This window comes from Sceloporus occidentalis, unplaced genomic scaffold (assembly GCF_023333645.1).
Source record: "Sceloporus occidentalis isolate IW3139 unplaced genomic scaffold, rSceOcc1.0.p SCAF_1, whole genome shotgun sequence".
In the NCBI taxonomy this organism is placed as follows: Eukaryota; Metazoa; Chordata; class Lepidosauria; order Squamata; family Phrynosomatidae; genus Sceloporus; species Sceloporus occidentalis.
The window spans coordinates 12,727,629-12,744,529 of NW_028316981.1; the positions used below are offsets into that span (position 1 = coordinate 12,727,629).

The 16,901-nt window shown below is 43.0% G+C and overlaps 1 protein-coding gene across 1 annotated transcript; it reads left to right on the forward strand.

Annotated features, from left to right (window-relative positions):
• LOC149320815 (uncharacterized) lies at positions 1-14,616 on the forward strand. Its single transcript, XM_089504588.1, has 4 exons — positions 1-95; positions 3,005-4,055; positions 6,705-6,813; positions 8,209-14,616. The coding sequence occupies exons 2-4, from the start codon at positions 3,237-3,239 to the stop codon at positions 9,228-9,230; spliced, it is 1,950 nt and encodes a 649-aa protein (XP_089360714.1). The 5' UTR covers positions 1-95; positions 3,005-3,236; the 3' UTR covers positions 9,231-14,616.
• The last annotated feature ends 2,285 nt before the right edge of the window (positions 14,617-16,901 follow it).

Here is a 16,901-nt window from a genome sequence, read left to right on the forward strand (position 1 = left end):
TACCCTAGGGGCAAAGAAAATCGCCTTTCATATTTCCAAAGAGTGATATTTGTTGGAGAGAGGAATGGTGTCTCTTTAGAGAGGGATCCAGAAAGGTGAGTTTGCTTTGCAAAAATAAAGAAGACCTTTGCTGCTCCAGATGGAATCTGTAAAAAGAGAAGCTGCAGTTGGGAAGAGATGGAAAGGTTTTGCATCCCTCTCTTTTTAAATATATGTATAAATCTTTGCTCCCTCAGGATCAATTTTCAGAGTCAATAATCTCCAGCAATTTTTGCAAAGTGTGCAAGCATCCCTGAGCAAAGGAGGGTTGCCAGCGCTTGCACTGGACCCTGTGGCTGTACATTTAAGGGTTGTTTGGATCCGGGGTGATATTAGGAGGAGAAGCTCTTGCCTGGACAAGGGATCAGCCTTCACTTTTTACTGCCAGTTTTTTAGGGGGAAGGAGATGGGGGTTTGCCTTAAAGAATCTTTCAGAAGCACTTTAACGCTGCATCTGCACTGCAGAGTTAATGCAGTTTGATAACGCTTTAACTGCCCTGGCTCAGTGCTATGGAATCCTGGGCTATGTAGTTTGTTGCAGCTTATGGCTCTGACAGAGGAGGGCAAATGTCTCACAAAACTACAGATCTCTGTTGCTGTTGCTCCCCTTTTTATATTGCTGTTGTTGTGTGCCTTCAAGTTGTTTCCAATTTATGGTGACCCTAAGATTTCTCAGCTTGCCTGCCATAGTCATTAGTCATTGCTTATAATATATTATGTTATATACTAATACTGTTTGAAGTTTTATTACGTAGAGAGATCTTGTAGCACCTTTGAGACTAACCGAAAGAAAGAAGTTGGCAGCATGAGCTTCCGTAGACTTCAGTCTGCTTCCACAGATGCACTGGGTTGCATTTGATGTTTTGTTATTGTTGTGTGCCTTCAAGTCGTTTCCGACTTACAGCGACCCTAAAGGTTGACCCGATCATGGGGTTTTCTTGGCAAGTTTCTTGAGAAGGGATTTGCCATTGCTGTCCTCTTGAGGCTGAGAGAGTGTGATTAGCCCAAGGTCACCCAACGGCTTTAAATGGCTGAGGTGGGACTCAGAGTCATTGTCCCAATACTCAAACTGCTACACCACGCTGGCCTTTAGCCAGTTTTATACATAATATGTTAAAATAATGTTGTCCATGACATAAAGTTTATGTACATTGAACCGTCACAAAGCCAAGGTGTCACTAGCTCAGGCACTCCCATGCGGATGATTTTGGGTTTTGGACTATCTTGGATTTTGGAATTCCAGATAAGGGAGACTCAACCTGTATATAGTCTGATTCATGTAGTAATTCTACATTGGAGTTTGGGTTTCAACATGTTAACACGTAGTACGCTCGTCCCTTCACATTTGTGGCTTTGTGTTCTCTCTAGGAATATCTAGATCCTCCAGCGCAACTGTATAGTCAACTTTAACCAAAGGTTGCACTGAAGGACCTAGAGATTCATAGAGAGAACGCTCCACTAAGCATTTGTAGTTTCTCCAGTGGAATTCTGTGTTCAATTTCTTACAGATGTTGACCACAGAGTTGCACCGGAGGAGGACTTAGAGATTCCCAGAGAGGTGTTCTCTCAGGTAAAAATGTAAGTGTTTTCATTATTTGAGGTTTTTCCACATTCACTGGGGTCCTGTGCCCCTAACCCCAGCAAATGTGGAGGGACGAGTGTACACTGGTCTTTCCACATTCGCTGGGGATGGGGTGAAAGACCCTGTGAATGTGGGAAAATGGCAAATAACAAAAACACTGGGATTATCCCATGAAAATCACGCAATTGCTAATAAAACGTGATTAAGATTTTCACACAAAGAAGTCATTAAAGAAATAACCAGAAATAATTATGGAATTATTATGGAATTATGCAATTGTAGTTTGTTGTGGCACCAGAGCTGTGCTCCTGCCATAGTAGATTATCACATGCAGCTTTTAAAATTGCAAATAATGTTGGCACATAGCCTCTTTGGTGATATTTATTGTGTAACATTGCCCCTGAATCGTTGATGCTGTGCCACCAAAGTGTGGGTAGGGTGAGTACAGCTTTTCATTAATGGGGAGTACCCATAAATAAACTCCCAATTGTACTGCTGTGCGACTAGTCTTCAGGTGTGATATGTTCCTCCCTCAGCAGTTACAACATTTGGGCAATAAGGAGAGTCAATCTCCTCTTCTCTCCAACTCCCCCTTGCTATTCCTGAGCAGGATGGTTTTGTTTTCTTTTCCTTTTCCACTTTCTTTTCTTTCATCTTTGTTTTACTAAATTGCATTGCCACAGTTGCAAAATTGTATTACAAATAAAAGTTAACATTAAAATAAAAAGAAAAGAAAGGCATGCTGGGTAAAGCAGAGGGCAGGAAGATGGGGTTAAGGAGGAGCAGGAGAAAGCATAAGGGGCCATAGATGACAAATACAGCCTGAGTCTTGCTACTGTAGGGATGTGCGATAAGGAAAGCTCCCAAACTGGTATGCATCTGTTTCCTTTTACAGTCTGCCCTTGTCATATGCGGGGGATCCATTCTGGAGCCCTCCCACATAAGGCAAATTTTGCATATGCTGGAGTCCTATTGATTTCAATGGCGGTGCGCTCCCTTTGTGTCCCTTGCTGCTCGCTGTCTGCGGAAGCTTAAATCCGCATATGGCAAGGGTGCGTATGGCGAGGGTGCACTGTACTAATGTGATTGCGCTGAGAATGAGGCTCATGTGATATTGTCTATACAACCAGGTAACACACAACAGCTGCTGAAATTCCTGCTTCTACATAGTCATGAAAGGTATAGGATCCAGCCTCCGTTTTCACTCTGGCAACCCTGGACTCCAGCTCCCTCATCTGTATGATCCACAGCTTCCTTTAGCCTCCAGACAGATGCTTGCATGTATCTTGTGTCTGCTTTATGCAAATAAAATCAAAAATCAAAAATATAGAATTGTATGTGCCACATTTTTCACTTTGTTTGTGTTTATTTTTTTCTTCACAGTGAAACCACTATTGCTGCTTCAGGATGTTGTGCGACTGATCCGGCTGTTTAACATCTTATTCCTCCTTGCATCCTGAATAACAACCCAATGGCAACCCGTCTCTTTTGCTGACAATATTCTAAAGGGAGAGGAGGACACACAGATAAATTACTACAAGTTTACAGTGAGAGGTTGTCTGAAAGTCCAGGACTCCAGCAAAGCCAAGGCTTGCTTGTGTCTCTTTGAGAGGAAATGGCTGCTGAGGAAGGTTCCAGAAAGCCGTTTGGCTTCCAAGCCCAGGCTGCTCCTGGGCACCCAAGTGTCAAAATGGAAGAACATGACCCGACAGGCCCCAAAATAGCAGAAGGGGCAGAAAGGGCAGAAAGGGCAGGGAAATCCCCTCGCGTCATTCAAGTTGGGACTATCAGGGAGTTCCTCAACTGGGCCGCACCGCTCCAAGTAAAGCAGGAACCTGACGAAGGATTGCATGAGCGCTGGGAAGCCCAGTGGCAGGAATTCCTTGCAGCCATGCAGTCCTCTCATTTGGGGTGGGGAGGCCCACAGTTGACTGAGGACACTGTGCCATGGGGGGATAACAGGGCCTTCTTTGCCTCCTTCGAGCGACTGGCCGGGACCTGTCAGCTTCCTCGGCGGGAATGGTTGGCTCGCTTGCTGCCAGTCCTGAGCAGAGAGGCCAAGGAGGCCTACTGCAACCTCAGTGTCCAAGACAGAGGGGAGTATGCCAAAGTCAAGGCAGCCATATTGAAAGTGGATGCCATCCGGATGGAGACCCAGCGGCAGCGCTTCCGGCAATTTCGCTATCACGAGGCCAGGGGACCCCGGGAAGTGTGCAGCCAACTCCGTGAACTCTGCCGAGGTTGGCTGAAGCCCGAGAAGCACACGAAGGAGCAGATCTTAGACCTCCTTGTCCTGGAGCAGTTCCTGACCCTCCTGCCACAGGAAATACAAAACTGGGTGAGGGAGCATGACCCAGAGACATGTGCCCAAGCTGTGCCCTTGGCAGAAGCTTTCCTAGTGAAACGTCGAGAAGCTGAAAGGAAGGAGAAACAGGTGAGTCCCTAGACTTTCGGTAACAGTGACTCACCTGGCATGGCAACTCATAGTGTCACCTTCCCATTGACCTCTTCACATACCACACCATACAAAATCCTTAATAATGTGTTTTTGTACTAATGTTACTCATATATCTTATTTCTCGTATATCACTAAAAGTAATGGCAACAGCTGTGACATAAAGGACTAGCAAAATTAAAATTATAACTTTAAATTATAATGTCACATACACAGCCTAAAAATATTTGCATGTACTGTATAGTTACGTATAAATCTAGAAATTTAGGTTAAAAATTGAGCCAAAAAACCTGAGTCAGCTTATCCATGGGTCAATGTAAGTACTGTACTTTAAATCTTTTGTTTATTCATCCATCAATCCCTTGGTGAAAGCCAAGAGTTTAAACTGCCCTGGAAGCATTGACCTCCTTCTACTCGCTCATCCACAAATAGCATGAGCACAAATAGTTATGCCTGCTGGAATTTTGCAAGTTCTTTGGCATTATTTTCTTTTGCTTCATCCTTTACATCCTTCATTACATGCCCCTAAATTTTACTCTCGACTTATCCATGGGTCATATCAAAATGCATAATTGTGGCCCCAAAAACCTGCCTTCGACTTATACATGAGGTCTACTTATAGTTGAGTATATATGGTATATAGTTTCATGTGGTTAAAATGAATACCTGGCAAGATGTGATGTTTTTAAAGACAATGTAAAAGTAGTAAAATAAAATAAAATAAAAAAACCCAGAGGCCTCTCCTTTCTCTGCCCACTGAGCCACATCCCACTCATGTCTTCTCTTTCACCGAACTCCAGGATTTTAAAGGGGTGCAGACAAATGCCACAGCGCGTTTTTGCCAAAAGGCCGATGTTTGAGGAGCAGTGGTGTCTCCCCTCCTTACGGTGTTACCCAGTGCTGCCCACACACCCTGCACGCCCTTATTGACACCCCTGCTTGGTAAAGAGTGCATAGCAAAAGCGTGGTGCACTCTTCATTAAGTGCTTTAAAATCCAACATGAAGGAGGCATCCCTTAGAACTAAACTATTCTGCCTTTTAAAGCTGAATTCTTCCACCTACCAAGAATACAAAGGTTTACATATACAATCAGCCCTTCATATCCATGAATTTTTTTATCCATGGATTGAAACAGCCATGGTTTGAAAATAATTTTAAAATACATAAATTCCAAAAAGCAAACCCTGATTTTACCATTTTATATAAGGGGTACCATTGTACTATGCCATTGCATTTAATGGCAGCTGTCTCTCAGTGGATGTGGCATTGATGCTTGAAGCTCAATATGTCCAAAACGGAGCTTCTTGTTTTCCCACCTAAATCTACTCTTCAATACTCCTTTTCTGTTTCTGTTGATGATATTTCTATTTGACTGGTCCAGGAAGCCCATAGTCTTGGTTTTATTTTTGAGTCTTCTTTGTCATGTATCCCCCAGATCCAGACCACAGCCAAGGCTTGTAGATTCTTTTTATACAATATTGCCAAAATCCAACCATACCTCTCTGCCTCCACTGCCAAGATTGTGATCCATGCCCTAGTGGTCTCATGACTTGATTACTGTAACATCCTTCTGGCTGGGCTTCCTCTTTCTCACCTCCGTCCTTTAATTTCAGTCCAGCATTCAGCTACATGCATTATCACATCTGCCCACCGTTCCGACCATATCTCTCCTTTATTATCATCCCTTCACTGGCTCTCGCTCCCTTTCTGTATTCAGTATAAACTTCTGTTGTTGACTTTTAAAGCCCTCCATGGGCTGGCCCCTCCTTATTTATCAAATCTTCTTTCTCCTCACTTCCCACTCAGGCCCTCCGCTCTGGTAGACAAGGTCTGCTGTCTAAGGCCAGGATTTTCTCTGCCCCATTCTGGATTTATCCCTTCTCACCTGCTGCCCCTCACTCCTGGAACCTCCTTCTCCCACAAGAAACATGAGTCTTCACTTCTTTAAACAGTTTCAAAACTAAGTTGAAGACCATTCTGTTCAGAGCAGCATTCCCAGGCATTGTGTGACTATTATTTGCTATTTGACGTTGCCTGTTTTATTGAACTCTTTCCTGTATTGTTATGTATTATTTATATGTATTATGCTATTATTTCTTAGATTGTACGCTATGGGCAGGTTTACTCTTATCTATTTTATTGTTTGTATGTACAGCGCTGTGCAAATCTACAGCGCTATATAAATAAAGCATAATAATAATAATAATAATAATAATAATAGGACTTGAGCATCCATGGATTTTAGTATCCACGGGGATTCCTGCGAATACCAAGGGCCCACTGTACAATGTCTGCTATTCCCCTATCTTCTTTCTTGGCCTGGGCTAAATATGAGAAAACGTAAGAGAATCTAAAATTAACCTTCCCCTATTTTTTTCTTTTCTTTCAAAGAACAAATTTGTAACCCTTATTACTGGAAGAAAGGTATGAAACTTTGTGGTCAATACTCATTGAAATTCTGGCAAGCGGAAGTCTGTGTGAATGTGTGGGCCTGCATACATCCAGCCCTTGGCCTCTCCTCTTCGTGATGGGGAATCGTTGGGGGATGTTTATTGGTGACTCCCAGAACCAACACTCTAAATACTGGGTTGGGGCATGGTATAATTAATACACAATCTGTGTTTCAGATACTGGAAGCTCGGCTTGCAAGCAGGTCCGAGGTGAAGCCATCTCCCTTTGGCACTGGACTGAAGCGGATCTGCAGAGAAGTGAAACATGAAGGCTCAAGAGTTCTGGGTAAGTATTCGTGCCTCACTCCCAACCTTAGGACATGTTCATTGTTGTTCCTTAAAGTGGATCCAGTCTCTGGCACTTACCTTTCCCACTGAATTTGTTGTTCTCTTCACTTCACTAACAGTAAAATCGAGTGGTGGGTGTCGATAGAAACATAGTCAACACACATTATGGAAAGTGCCATGCGGAATGGGTCCACTGGTTTTCACTATGAGCATCTTGGTAAAAGATGAGTCTCTGTTATCCAAAATGCTTAAGACCAAAAATGTTATGGATTTTGGAGTTTTTCAGATTTTTGAATATTTGCATATACAGATACATAATGAGATGTCTTGGAGATGGGACCCAAGTATAAACATGAAATTCATGTGTGCTTTGTATATACTTTATTCACATAGCCTGAAGGTAATTTTATAAATGTTATTTTTAATAATTTTGTCAATGAAACAAAATTTGTGTACATTGAACCATCAGAAAACAAAGGTGTCAATATCTCAATTTTGGAATATTTCACAGTTTGGAATTCCAGATAAGGTAGACTCAATCTGTACTGCAGTTACTATAGGGCTGAGTTTGTTTGTTATATAAAGCCTCCTTCCCCAACCAGATGCCATGCAGATTTTTTCTGACACATGTTGTATCTATACTGCAGAATTAATGCAGTTTGACGCCACTTTAACCGACATTTCTCAATGCTATGGAATTCTGGAATTTATAGTTTTTTGAGATATTGAGTCTTCTCTGTCAGAGAACTATGGTGCCACAATAAACTACAAATCCTAAGATTCCATAAGATGGAGCCATGACAGTTGAAGCAGTGTCAAACTGCATTAATTTTGCAGTGTGGCAGCTGTCCCATCCCCCAACATTCCTTAGCTCTTCTGGGGGGGCTGGGGGCCTAGGGGGAGACTGTTCAGACTGTCCATAGGACCAGGGTTGAGGAAGGCTGGAGTAGTAGAAGAAACTTTATTTGCAATTGACATAGTAAAGCTTAGACTCTGGCTGACCATTTCCACAAGAATGGGTGTACTTCCCTGACCACTGCATAGCAAGTAGATGTTATACTATGCTGTGCTATGCTATGCAAAATATGTAAATATGCTATGCTACATAAGGATACACCTGGGCTTCTTTCCAAGTCTATAGTCTATAGTGAAAGAGAATAACACCAAGTAAGCTTAGGTAGGATTTAAAGCTTGAGGCATGTGTTCTTGGGGTCTGTTCATTCTGCCCTTTGTTCCTTTTCAGAGCTTAGAAAAGTTACTTTTTTTTACTACAAATCCTAGAATTCCTCAGCCATTATGAACAGAGCATCTCTGATGCTTATATGAGTTTCTTTCTCCTTGGCACTAAGTTTTCTTGGAAAATTTAAAGATTTCTCCCACCTTTTTGTTTCAGATACAAGTGATTCCAGGAGTGACCATGGGGAGAAGAAAGTGATCCGTGGAACAGAAAATGGTCTGAAAAGTCCTACAAGAAGTCAGCTGAGTCAAAAGAGCTTCCTCCAAATTCCCGAGAACAGGAAAATGTTCCATCAGAACCAAGCCCTCATTAAACACCCAAGAGTCCACACAGCTGAGAGTCCCCATCAATGCCCTGACTGTGGGAAGCACTTCACACAGCGCTCCAGCCTCACTATTCACCGTAGAATCCACACAGGGGAGAAACCTTACCCTTGTCCTCAGTGTGGGAAGTGTTTCCGCCAGAGCTCCAACCTTCTCAAACACCAGAGAATTCACTCCGGCGAGAAGCCGCATCAGTGTCCAGAGTGTGGAAAATGTTTTGCTCAGCGGTCGAACCTTCTCATCCACCAGAGAACCCACACTGGAGAGATGCCCTATGTATGCTCTGAGTGCGGGGCTTGCTTTAGCCAACACCGAGGCCTGGTCACTCACCAGAGAATCCACATGGAAGAGATGCCGTATGGCTATGGCTGTCCAGACTGTGGGAAATGCTTCCAGCAGAATTCAGATCTCACCAAACACTTGAGAGTCCACACAGGGGAGAAACCATACAGCTGCCCTGAATGTGGCAAGAGTTTTAGTTACAGTTCGAATCTTAGCAAACACCAGAGAATCCACACGGGCGAGAAGCCTTACCTCTGCAATGTGTGTGGGAAAAGCTTCAGCCACCTATCCACTCGCAACACCCACCAACGAGTCCACACAGGGGAGAGGCCGTACGGTTGCACTGAGTGTGGAAAGAGATTCATTTCCAGCTCAAAGCTTACAAGACACATGAGGACACACTCGATATATACCCCTTATATCTGCAATGAATGTGGAAGGAGCTTCAGCACTCACTCCACCCTGACTACACATCAGAGAATGCATTCTGCTGAGAGTTATGGCGTGGGAAATTCTTGGGAAGCTGCTGAGCAGGGGCCGAGCAGCCGCTTGGGCAGGGTGTCACCTCTGTGATTGCTACCTGTCCTGTTTTCTTATGATTTAGTCTGTCCTGGTCGTATATAGGTCCATTGTGATACTTCTAGAAAAGGGTGCTAGTCCCTAAGATGTTGGAATCGGGAGGCCTGAACTGTGCAGGCAGGAGGTGAGAATAGGGAAGGATAATAATAGGATTAGTTTGGTGGGTTTGGAAAATAGAGGTAGGCTGGGAGAAAAAAATAGGTTAGCAAGAGGGATGGAAGTAAGATTTCAGGCGTATATTGCCAGTTAGTTTTAGGAGCAAAGCCTAGTGCAGAACAGAGGCCCTCACATTTTATCATAAGCAGCCTCAAGCAAAGCATAAGACCAGCTGTTTTTAGCCTCTTTGTAGTAATGCATGTCCCAGCTGACCTTTAGCAGTGTGATAGCTAAATAGATCCTCCACCTTCAGTAGCAGTGTACCTCTGAGTACCAGCAGCTTGACCCAAGCAGCAGATGTGGCCTTCATGGTCTGTCTCTGAGCTTCCTGGAAGCATCTTGCTGTTCTTGTGTCTGGCGCAGAATGCTGGATTATTGGTTTATTGTTTGGGTCTAGCTGGCCAGAGCTCAATGTGTTGATCCATCCAAAAGTACTTTATAAAAATGTACAGTTGGGCATTACTTTTACTGGGAGCAACCAAAGTCTCACAATTAAGAGCAAGCTTTTGAATTCTTCCAAACATGTCATTATCCTGGAAGTTAAGCAAAGCACAGGGAGAAAGAAAAGGGAAAACCCTTAAAAGGAACTAACACACATACAAAAAGGTTGTGGATTCTAGCCATAAGATCTGGATTTAAACTGAAGCTTTAAGGTGCCTGTCTCCACTATAGAATCAAACTGATTCAGTCCTTAATCCCTTTTCTTGGGTATCTTGGGAACTGTAGTTTAGAGGAATTGATTAGAGCTTGGTAACAGAGAGTTCTAAGTATGTCACCAAACTACAGAAAGCCAACATAGTGTAGTGGTTTGAGTGTTTGACTATCACTCTGAGAGGCTAGGGATTGCATCCCCAGTTGGACATAGAAACCCACTGGGTGGCTTTGGGCAAATCACATGCTCTCAGCCTAATAAAAATGTCCTCTAATCAAATCTTTCCAATTAAACCCTCGGATAGGTTCGCCTTAGAGTCGCCATAAATTGGAAATGATGTGAAGGCACAAAACAATACCACCAAACTACAAACTACAGGATTCCATAGGATGGATTGATGATGGTCAAAGTGGCATTCAGCTGAATAGAACTGTGTAGCATAGACATACTCAAGATGGAGAGGAAGCTTCAAAATGACAAGTGAAATTCAGTGTGAGTAAACCTAAAGTGATGTGTATTTGAGCAAACCCACTGCCACTCCAACCTCATATATGCTAATGGTAGCCATTGACCAAGAAAAGGATTTTGTGGTTGTGGACAATTTAATATTGACCCAGTTTGTACCTGGTGTAAAAGAAAAAAATGGGGTAAACACAAATTCTGTTTTGGGATTCATGAAGAATAGGCTTAAAAATAAAATGGCCGATGTCATAATGACTTTACACCGGGGTTTCTCAGCCAGGATTCCTCACCAGGGGTCATGATTAAAATAATACAGTTAAAATTTATTATAAAGATAGAATAACTTTATGCATGGGTTCCCTCAGACTTGAAAATTATTTCAATCCAGGGTAATCCAGGGTAAAAAGGTTGAGAAAGGCCGTAAAATGCAGCCATATTTGGAATACTGTTCTGTCCACCTCAGTGCAAAAGGGGTCTTGTTGAGCTGAGAATGGGCAGAAAATACAGTCAAAATGATGTGGAAGGTGGAGTAACGCTCTGTGTAAGGAAAGATTACAACTTTGGGGTGGCTTCGTTTAGAAACAGAGATAATTTAAAGGGAGAGATACAAGAGATGTATATAATTTTGGCATTATTAGGTGTGAAGAGTCATTACCTGAAGCTGAATGGTGGGAGATTAGGAACAGATAAATGACAGGACTTTTTCCCACTGCAGACAGTTTAAAAAAAAAAGAATTTGCTACCATAAGATGCAGGGATGGCCACCATCTTTGAGAATTTAAAAGATGACTGGACAGGTTATGAATCTCCCATAAGGCACAATGGATAGACATTCCCTTCCATACGAGAAGCTATATGTTTCTGTAGGATAGGAAGCACAAAGTGAGAAGGCACTGTAGTCATGCTTTTCTTTTGGGCTTCTTCATGTGGACATTTGACTGGCCACTATATGAACAAAATCCTGGACTAGATAAATTGATCCATTAGGTTTTCCTGTTCTTGCACTCTTAATTTCCCCCCGCTAGCTGCCTGTTGACATAACGTTCTATCCAAAATTCTGAGATAAAAGAGACAAGACTTTATCTTTTCAGATATTCAGACTGTATTTTCAAAACCAGCTCCCCATCTTTTGCTTTTTCAAGCTGGATTAAAAGGTCTTACCACAGAGCTGGGGGGCCTTTTTCTGATCTTTTGGATCACATCTCCTTTAAATCTCATGCCATTCGCTGTGCTGAGTGGGGCTGGTGGGATTTTACAGGTCAAATTCTCTGAAGGGCAAAAAGTTCACCACCTATGGCTTTCAACTTTGAAAGCCCTGAGTTCAAGTCATGTCTTTCCATGAATCCTGGAGGGCCAAAATTCCCTTCCCTCACTTAAACTTGATACCTGTAACAGCTAGGGGCAAATCATTACATTTGTCTGTCCTCTCCATCTTGAGAGTAGAGCCCATGGCTCCAACATCTGGCTTTTGTAGTATTCTTCCACCCTATCTCCCACTGCTGCACTTTTTCTTCTGATACGAGTAGAAAGGTGGGGACAAAATAAATAAATATTCAACATCCTGTTCGGCAATCAAATGTGGAGGATTCCCAAAATTGCCCACCATCTTGTTGCCTGAATCCCTTTCCCAGGCAGGGCAGAGGGTTTTGCATGCAGAAGGTTAGGTGGGCTGAAACTCTGGAGAACCAAAGGCTTCTCGCTCTATGGTGTAGGACAGTGGTTCCCAAACTGTGGTCCTCCAGATGTTTTGGCTGGGGCTTCTGGGAGCTGAAGTCCAAAACACTTGGAGGAACAAAGTTCAGGAACCACTGGTGTTGGATGACAGTCTGGCAGCCTCCTGAACTACTGTCCTTGGTCCTGAATTTTGAGAATTTCCATAGTGGTATAGCCCCCAGATGGAGTAAGCATGGCATAGTGGTTTGAGTGTTGGAGTATGACTCTGGAGACCTGTGTTTGATTCGGCCATGAATCCCACTGGGTGACCTTGGGCAAGTCACACTCTCTCAGCCTCAGGGGAGGGCAGTGGCAAACCTCCTCTTGCCAAGAAAAACCCAAGATAGGGTCGCCATAGGTTGAAAACTGCTTGAAGGCACACAACAACTGCAACAGTCCCCAATGGGCTAGAAACAGGCCAGTCTTCTCCCACAGGGAAATTAACCATTCCTGGCCTAGATGGTCCCTTCCAAATCTGTGATTCCATGACAGATCATGTTGCTTTCTGTTTTTCATTGTGTAACATTCCTTTATCAACCAATTGAACCACACAATATAATAGTCAAGCTAACCAGTAGGCCATCTATGATTTTCTACCTCTTTTTTCTGACTTGATTTGTACTCATCTCTTAAAAAGACTTTCTGTCTGAGCATTTCTGATGTAGACCCCTGAATCAGCAGTGCTGACGTAATGCCCTTCATTTCCACAACTTTCCTGTCCTTTTCTATGGTTTTATGTGCTTCTCCCTTAGCAACATTCTTGACATATTTATGAGGCAAACCTTTTGCATTTGAATATGTATTCTCAGGTAATACTTGTGTAGGTGTGTGTGTAGGTGTGTGTGTGTGTGTGTGTGTATCCCTCCCAATGTACTGTATTTCAAGTGCACATCTCAGCTTAAACTGGACTACAATTCTGGAGGCCAGGGTTCAATTCTCAGCTTGGCCATGAAACTATGGGCAAGTCACACTCTCCCAGCTTCAGGGGAAGGCAGTGGCAAGCCTCCTCTGAACAAATCTTGCCAAGAAAACCTCATGATAGGGTTGCCTTAGGGCTGCCATAAGTCAGAAACGACTTGAAGTCACACAACATCAACAACAATGGCTGGCCCTCTCCTTAGGCAGTGTGAAGCATCTGCCTCAAGTGGTGGAATAAGAAGAGCGGTGACATGAAACACCCGTAATGTCTGTCTCTGTCTCTCCACCATTCCCGCCATGAAATGGCTCCTTCCTCCCTTAGTGTTATGGCATAGCAAGGCCAAAAAGCTCTAATAGATGCGCTTGCCCTTGAGTTGACTTTGACTCATGGCAACCCTGTGGATGAAACATCTCCAAGCCCACCTATCCTCTACCGTTATGCTTAGGTCTTGTAATTTCAGTCCCATGCCCTCCCTGATTGAGTCCATCCATCTGGCATGTGGTCTTCCGCTTTTTACTGCCCTCCACATTTCCTAGTATTATTGCATTTTCTTGTGAGTCATGTCTTCTCCTTAAGAGATTCAACAGCCTCAATTTGATCATCTTGGCTTCCAGGGAGAGTTCTGGCTTGAGCCGTTCAAGAACCCATTTGTTTGTCTTTTTGGCCATCCACGGGATCCTCAGCACTCTTCTTCAGCACATCTCAAATGAGTTGATTTCTATATGCTTTCTTCACTGTCCAGCTCTCATATCCATAAATGATGAGGATGAATACAATAGCTTGGACTACCCTAACTTTTGTGTTCAGTTATATTTCTTTGCAGTTTAGGATCTTGTCTAGTTCTTTCACAGCTGCCCTTCGTGGTCATAGTCTTCTGATTTCCTGACAACAATCTCCATTGTGATCAGTGGTTGATTCAACATATGGGAAATCTTTAACTATTTCAATGTCCTCCACCTCTAGTTTGAACTATTTTCTTAACCATAGAAAGCATACTTGGTGTTTTGCTTTGAGGGGGTTCTCAGAGATTAGACCTGGTTGACGTCTGTAGTGCATTGTGGTGCTGAATTGCAAAATTGCCACTTTTTTTTTATCTGAAAGACTTCTCATCTTTAACAGCTGAATAGCAGGCAATGGTTACCATGGTCCGCTCCATACGGGCAACGTGTGTAGTACAGATGGGATGACCATTTATTTTGGTTTGTTTTTGGTAAGGGCATAGCAAATTTGTAGTGTTCTTCATAAATGAAATGGAAAGAGTTTATGATTTGGGAGGGGAAAAAAGTGAAAGAAAGCTAACTAGGCAGCTTGTCTACCCTTAAAAGGTTTTATCTTTCCTCAGTGCCAGGCTTTGTAGTCAGAGTGCCTGGGTCGAAGCCAGGATTATGTATACTTTTTGTGTTTTGAAAATGAATTCTGTGTCACAAGAAAAGTTGCATTTAGGGCATTGTATATATAAACTGTTCAAATTAGGTATGTCTATGTGTATTTCTTTTTTCATAGAACATTCTCTTTCTGCTTTTCTTGGCAAGGTGTTGCTGTTGTTATTGTTGTTATCATATATTTATTTATATTCTGTCTTTTCCCCAGTCTGGGACACAAGGAAGCTTACAAAAGTTCAAACGGCTTTTTAAAAAATCATATCATACAAAAAGTTTTAAAATGTATTTAAATTATCAGGAGAATTAAAAGCAGCTAAATGCATGACCATTAAAGAGAAAAACAAATGCAGAGAATACAGCATATTATGCAATGCTTTTTCTTTTGAGTAATCACCCCTCAAAGCTCTGCCAAAACAAATTTTTTTCCACTTGTCTATGAAAGAATGGCAAGGAGGGTGCCAGTTTAACCTCTGTATGAAGCGAATCCCAGAGCCTGGAATCAGCCACCAAGAAGACCTTCTCCCATGATGCTACCAGACGTACCTGTGAGGATGGTGGAATGCATAGAAGGGCATCCACAGAAGATCTCAAAACGTAAGCAGGCTCAGATGGGAGATAACTCTCCTTCAGATCCAGGCTGAGTCTCCCTTTTCCAAAACACTTGGGACCAGAAATTTTGGGATTTCAGAGTTTTCAGATTTTGGCATATTTCCACATACGTGAGATATCTTGGAGATGGGACCCAAGTCTATCTGTGGAGTTCATTTATGTTTCATACACAACTTATACACATAGCCTGAAGATAATTCCGTACACAATATTTTGAATACTTTTCTGCATGGAACAAATTTTGTGTACACTGGAAGCAAAGGTGACACTATCTCACCCATTTATGTGGACAAGTTTGGAATATTTCAGATTTTGGAATGTGGAATTGGAAATTGGGAGACTCAACCAAAGCCACACAGGGCTGTATGGGTCATTGCTAGCAGTTTGCATTGTCCTCGGTAACAGATCTGCAGCCAGTGGAGTTGTTGCAACAAGTGAGTTGTGTGTTCCCTGTAGCCAGCCCCAGTTAGCAGTTGGCTGCAACTCTTGGAACAATCTGAATTTTCTGAACACTCTTCAAAGACAACTTCAAGTGAAGCACATTACCGTAATCCAAGCAGGATTTAACTAAGGCATGTGCCATTGTGGACAAGTCTGATGTTTCAAGGTATGGGCGCAGCTGGTACCCAACTGTGCAAATAGACTCCTGGTCACTGCTGAGAGCTGAAAGGAGCTTCCATCCACCTTTCAACAGACCAGGAACACCTCTGTCTTGTTTGGACTGAGTTTCAGGTTGCTTGTCCTCATCCAGTCCATTACTGTTGACAGTCACCAGTTTAGAGCTTTAATAGCTTCCTTGGATTGAGATGGAAAGGAATAACAGAGCTGAGTGTCATCTGCTTACTAATGACACCAGACCTCAAAACTCTAGACCATCTCTCACGTAGTTTCATATATATGTTAAATAACATGAGGGACACTACCAAACCCTGTAGGCCCACAGACTAATGACCAAGAGGTCACCCAGCATCATGTTCCAAATTCACCCCTCCAGAAAAGAGTGGAAGTCCCATCTATTAAGGCAACCAAGAAAGATACCATGAACAATGGTGCTCAAAACCACTGATAGGTCCATCCCCTTGCCCAGTTCATGGCATAGGCCATCCTTGGTGGTCAACACTGTCATTATCCTACAACCAGACCTGAAACCAGATTGATGCTTTGACTGAGAGTTCCTACATGGCAGGGAGTTGGAGTGGATGGCCCTTGTGGTCTTTTCCAGCTCTGTGATTCTATGAATTGAAATGAACCTAGATAACATATCTCCTCTACGGATCCCTGGAGCTGGGTAGCTGCTGCATGTCAAAAAATGGAATGTTGGAAATTGACCACTAGTTGTTTGATTTAGTGGGGTCCCAGGGGGCACAAAAGTAATCCTATTTAAATTGAACCGCTGCTTCCATTAGCTCATGTCACATTGGCTGGGTGGTGGGGAATGCTGGAATTTGCAGTCAAACAGCATCTGGAGAGTCACCCTTTTGCCCACCCAGGCCTTACAAAAGTGTACATGAGTGATTGGGCTAGGAACTTGCATTTTTATCTCCCCCAATCTGACTCCAATAATCTGCTTCCTCTATCACTGCCTCCCTCCCCATTAAGGTCTTGTTTGTATCTGCTATAGAATTAAAGCAGTTGGACACTTTAACTGCCATGACTCTATCCTACAGAATCCTGGGGTTTTGAGTATCAATCCAAATACTGACCCTGTGGATACCTTGCTGTTTACATCCCTCCACTGTGAGTGCTGTCAGTTGATTCCTACTCTGATTCAA

Coding starts and splice junctions, on each gene's coding strand:
- LOC149320815 (XM_089504588.1), top strand. CDS start 3,237: ATGGCTGCTGAGGAAGGTTCCAGAAAGCCGTTTGGCTTCCAAGCCCAG. Junction 4,056..6,704: donor CTGAAAGGAAGGAGAAACAG/GTGAGTCCCTAG, acceptor TCTGTGTTTCAG/ATACTGGAAGCTCGGCTTGC. Junction 6,814..8,208: donor TGAAGGCTCAAGAGTTCTGG/GTAAGTATTCGT, acceptor TTTTTGTTTCAG/ATACAAGTGATTCCAGGAGT.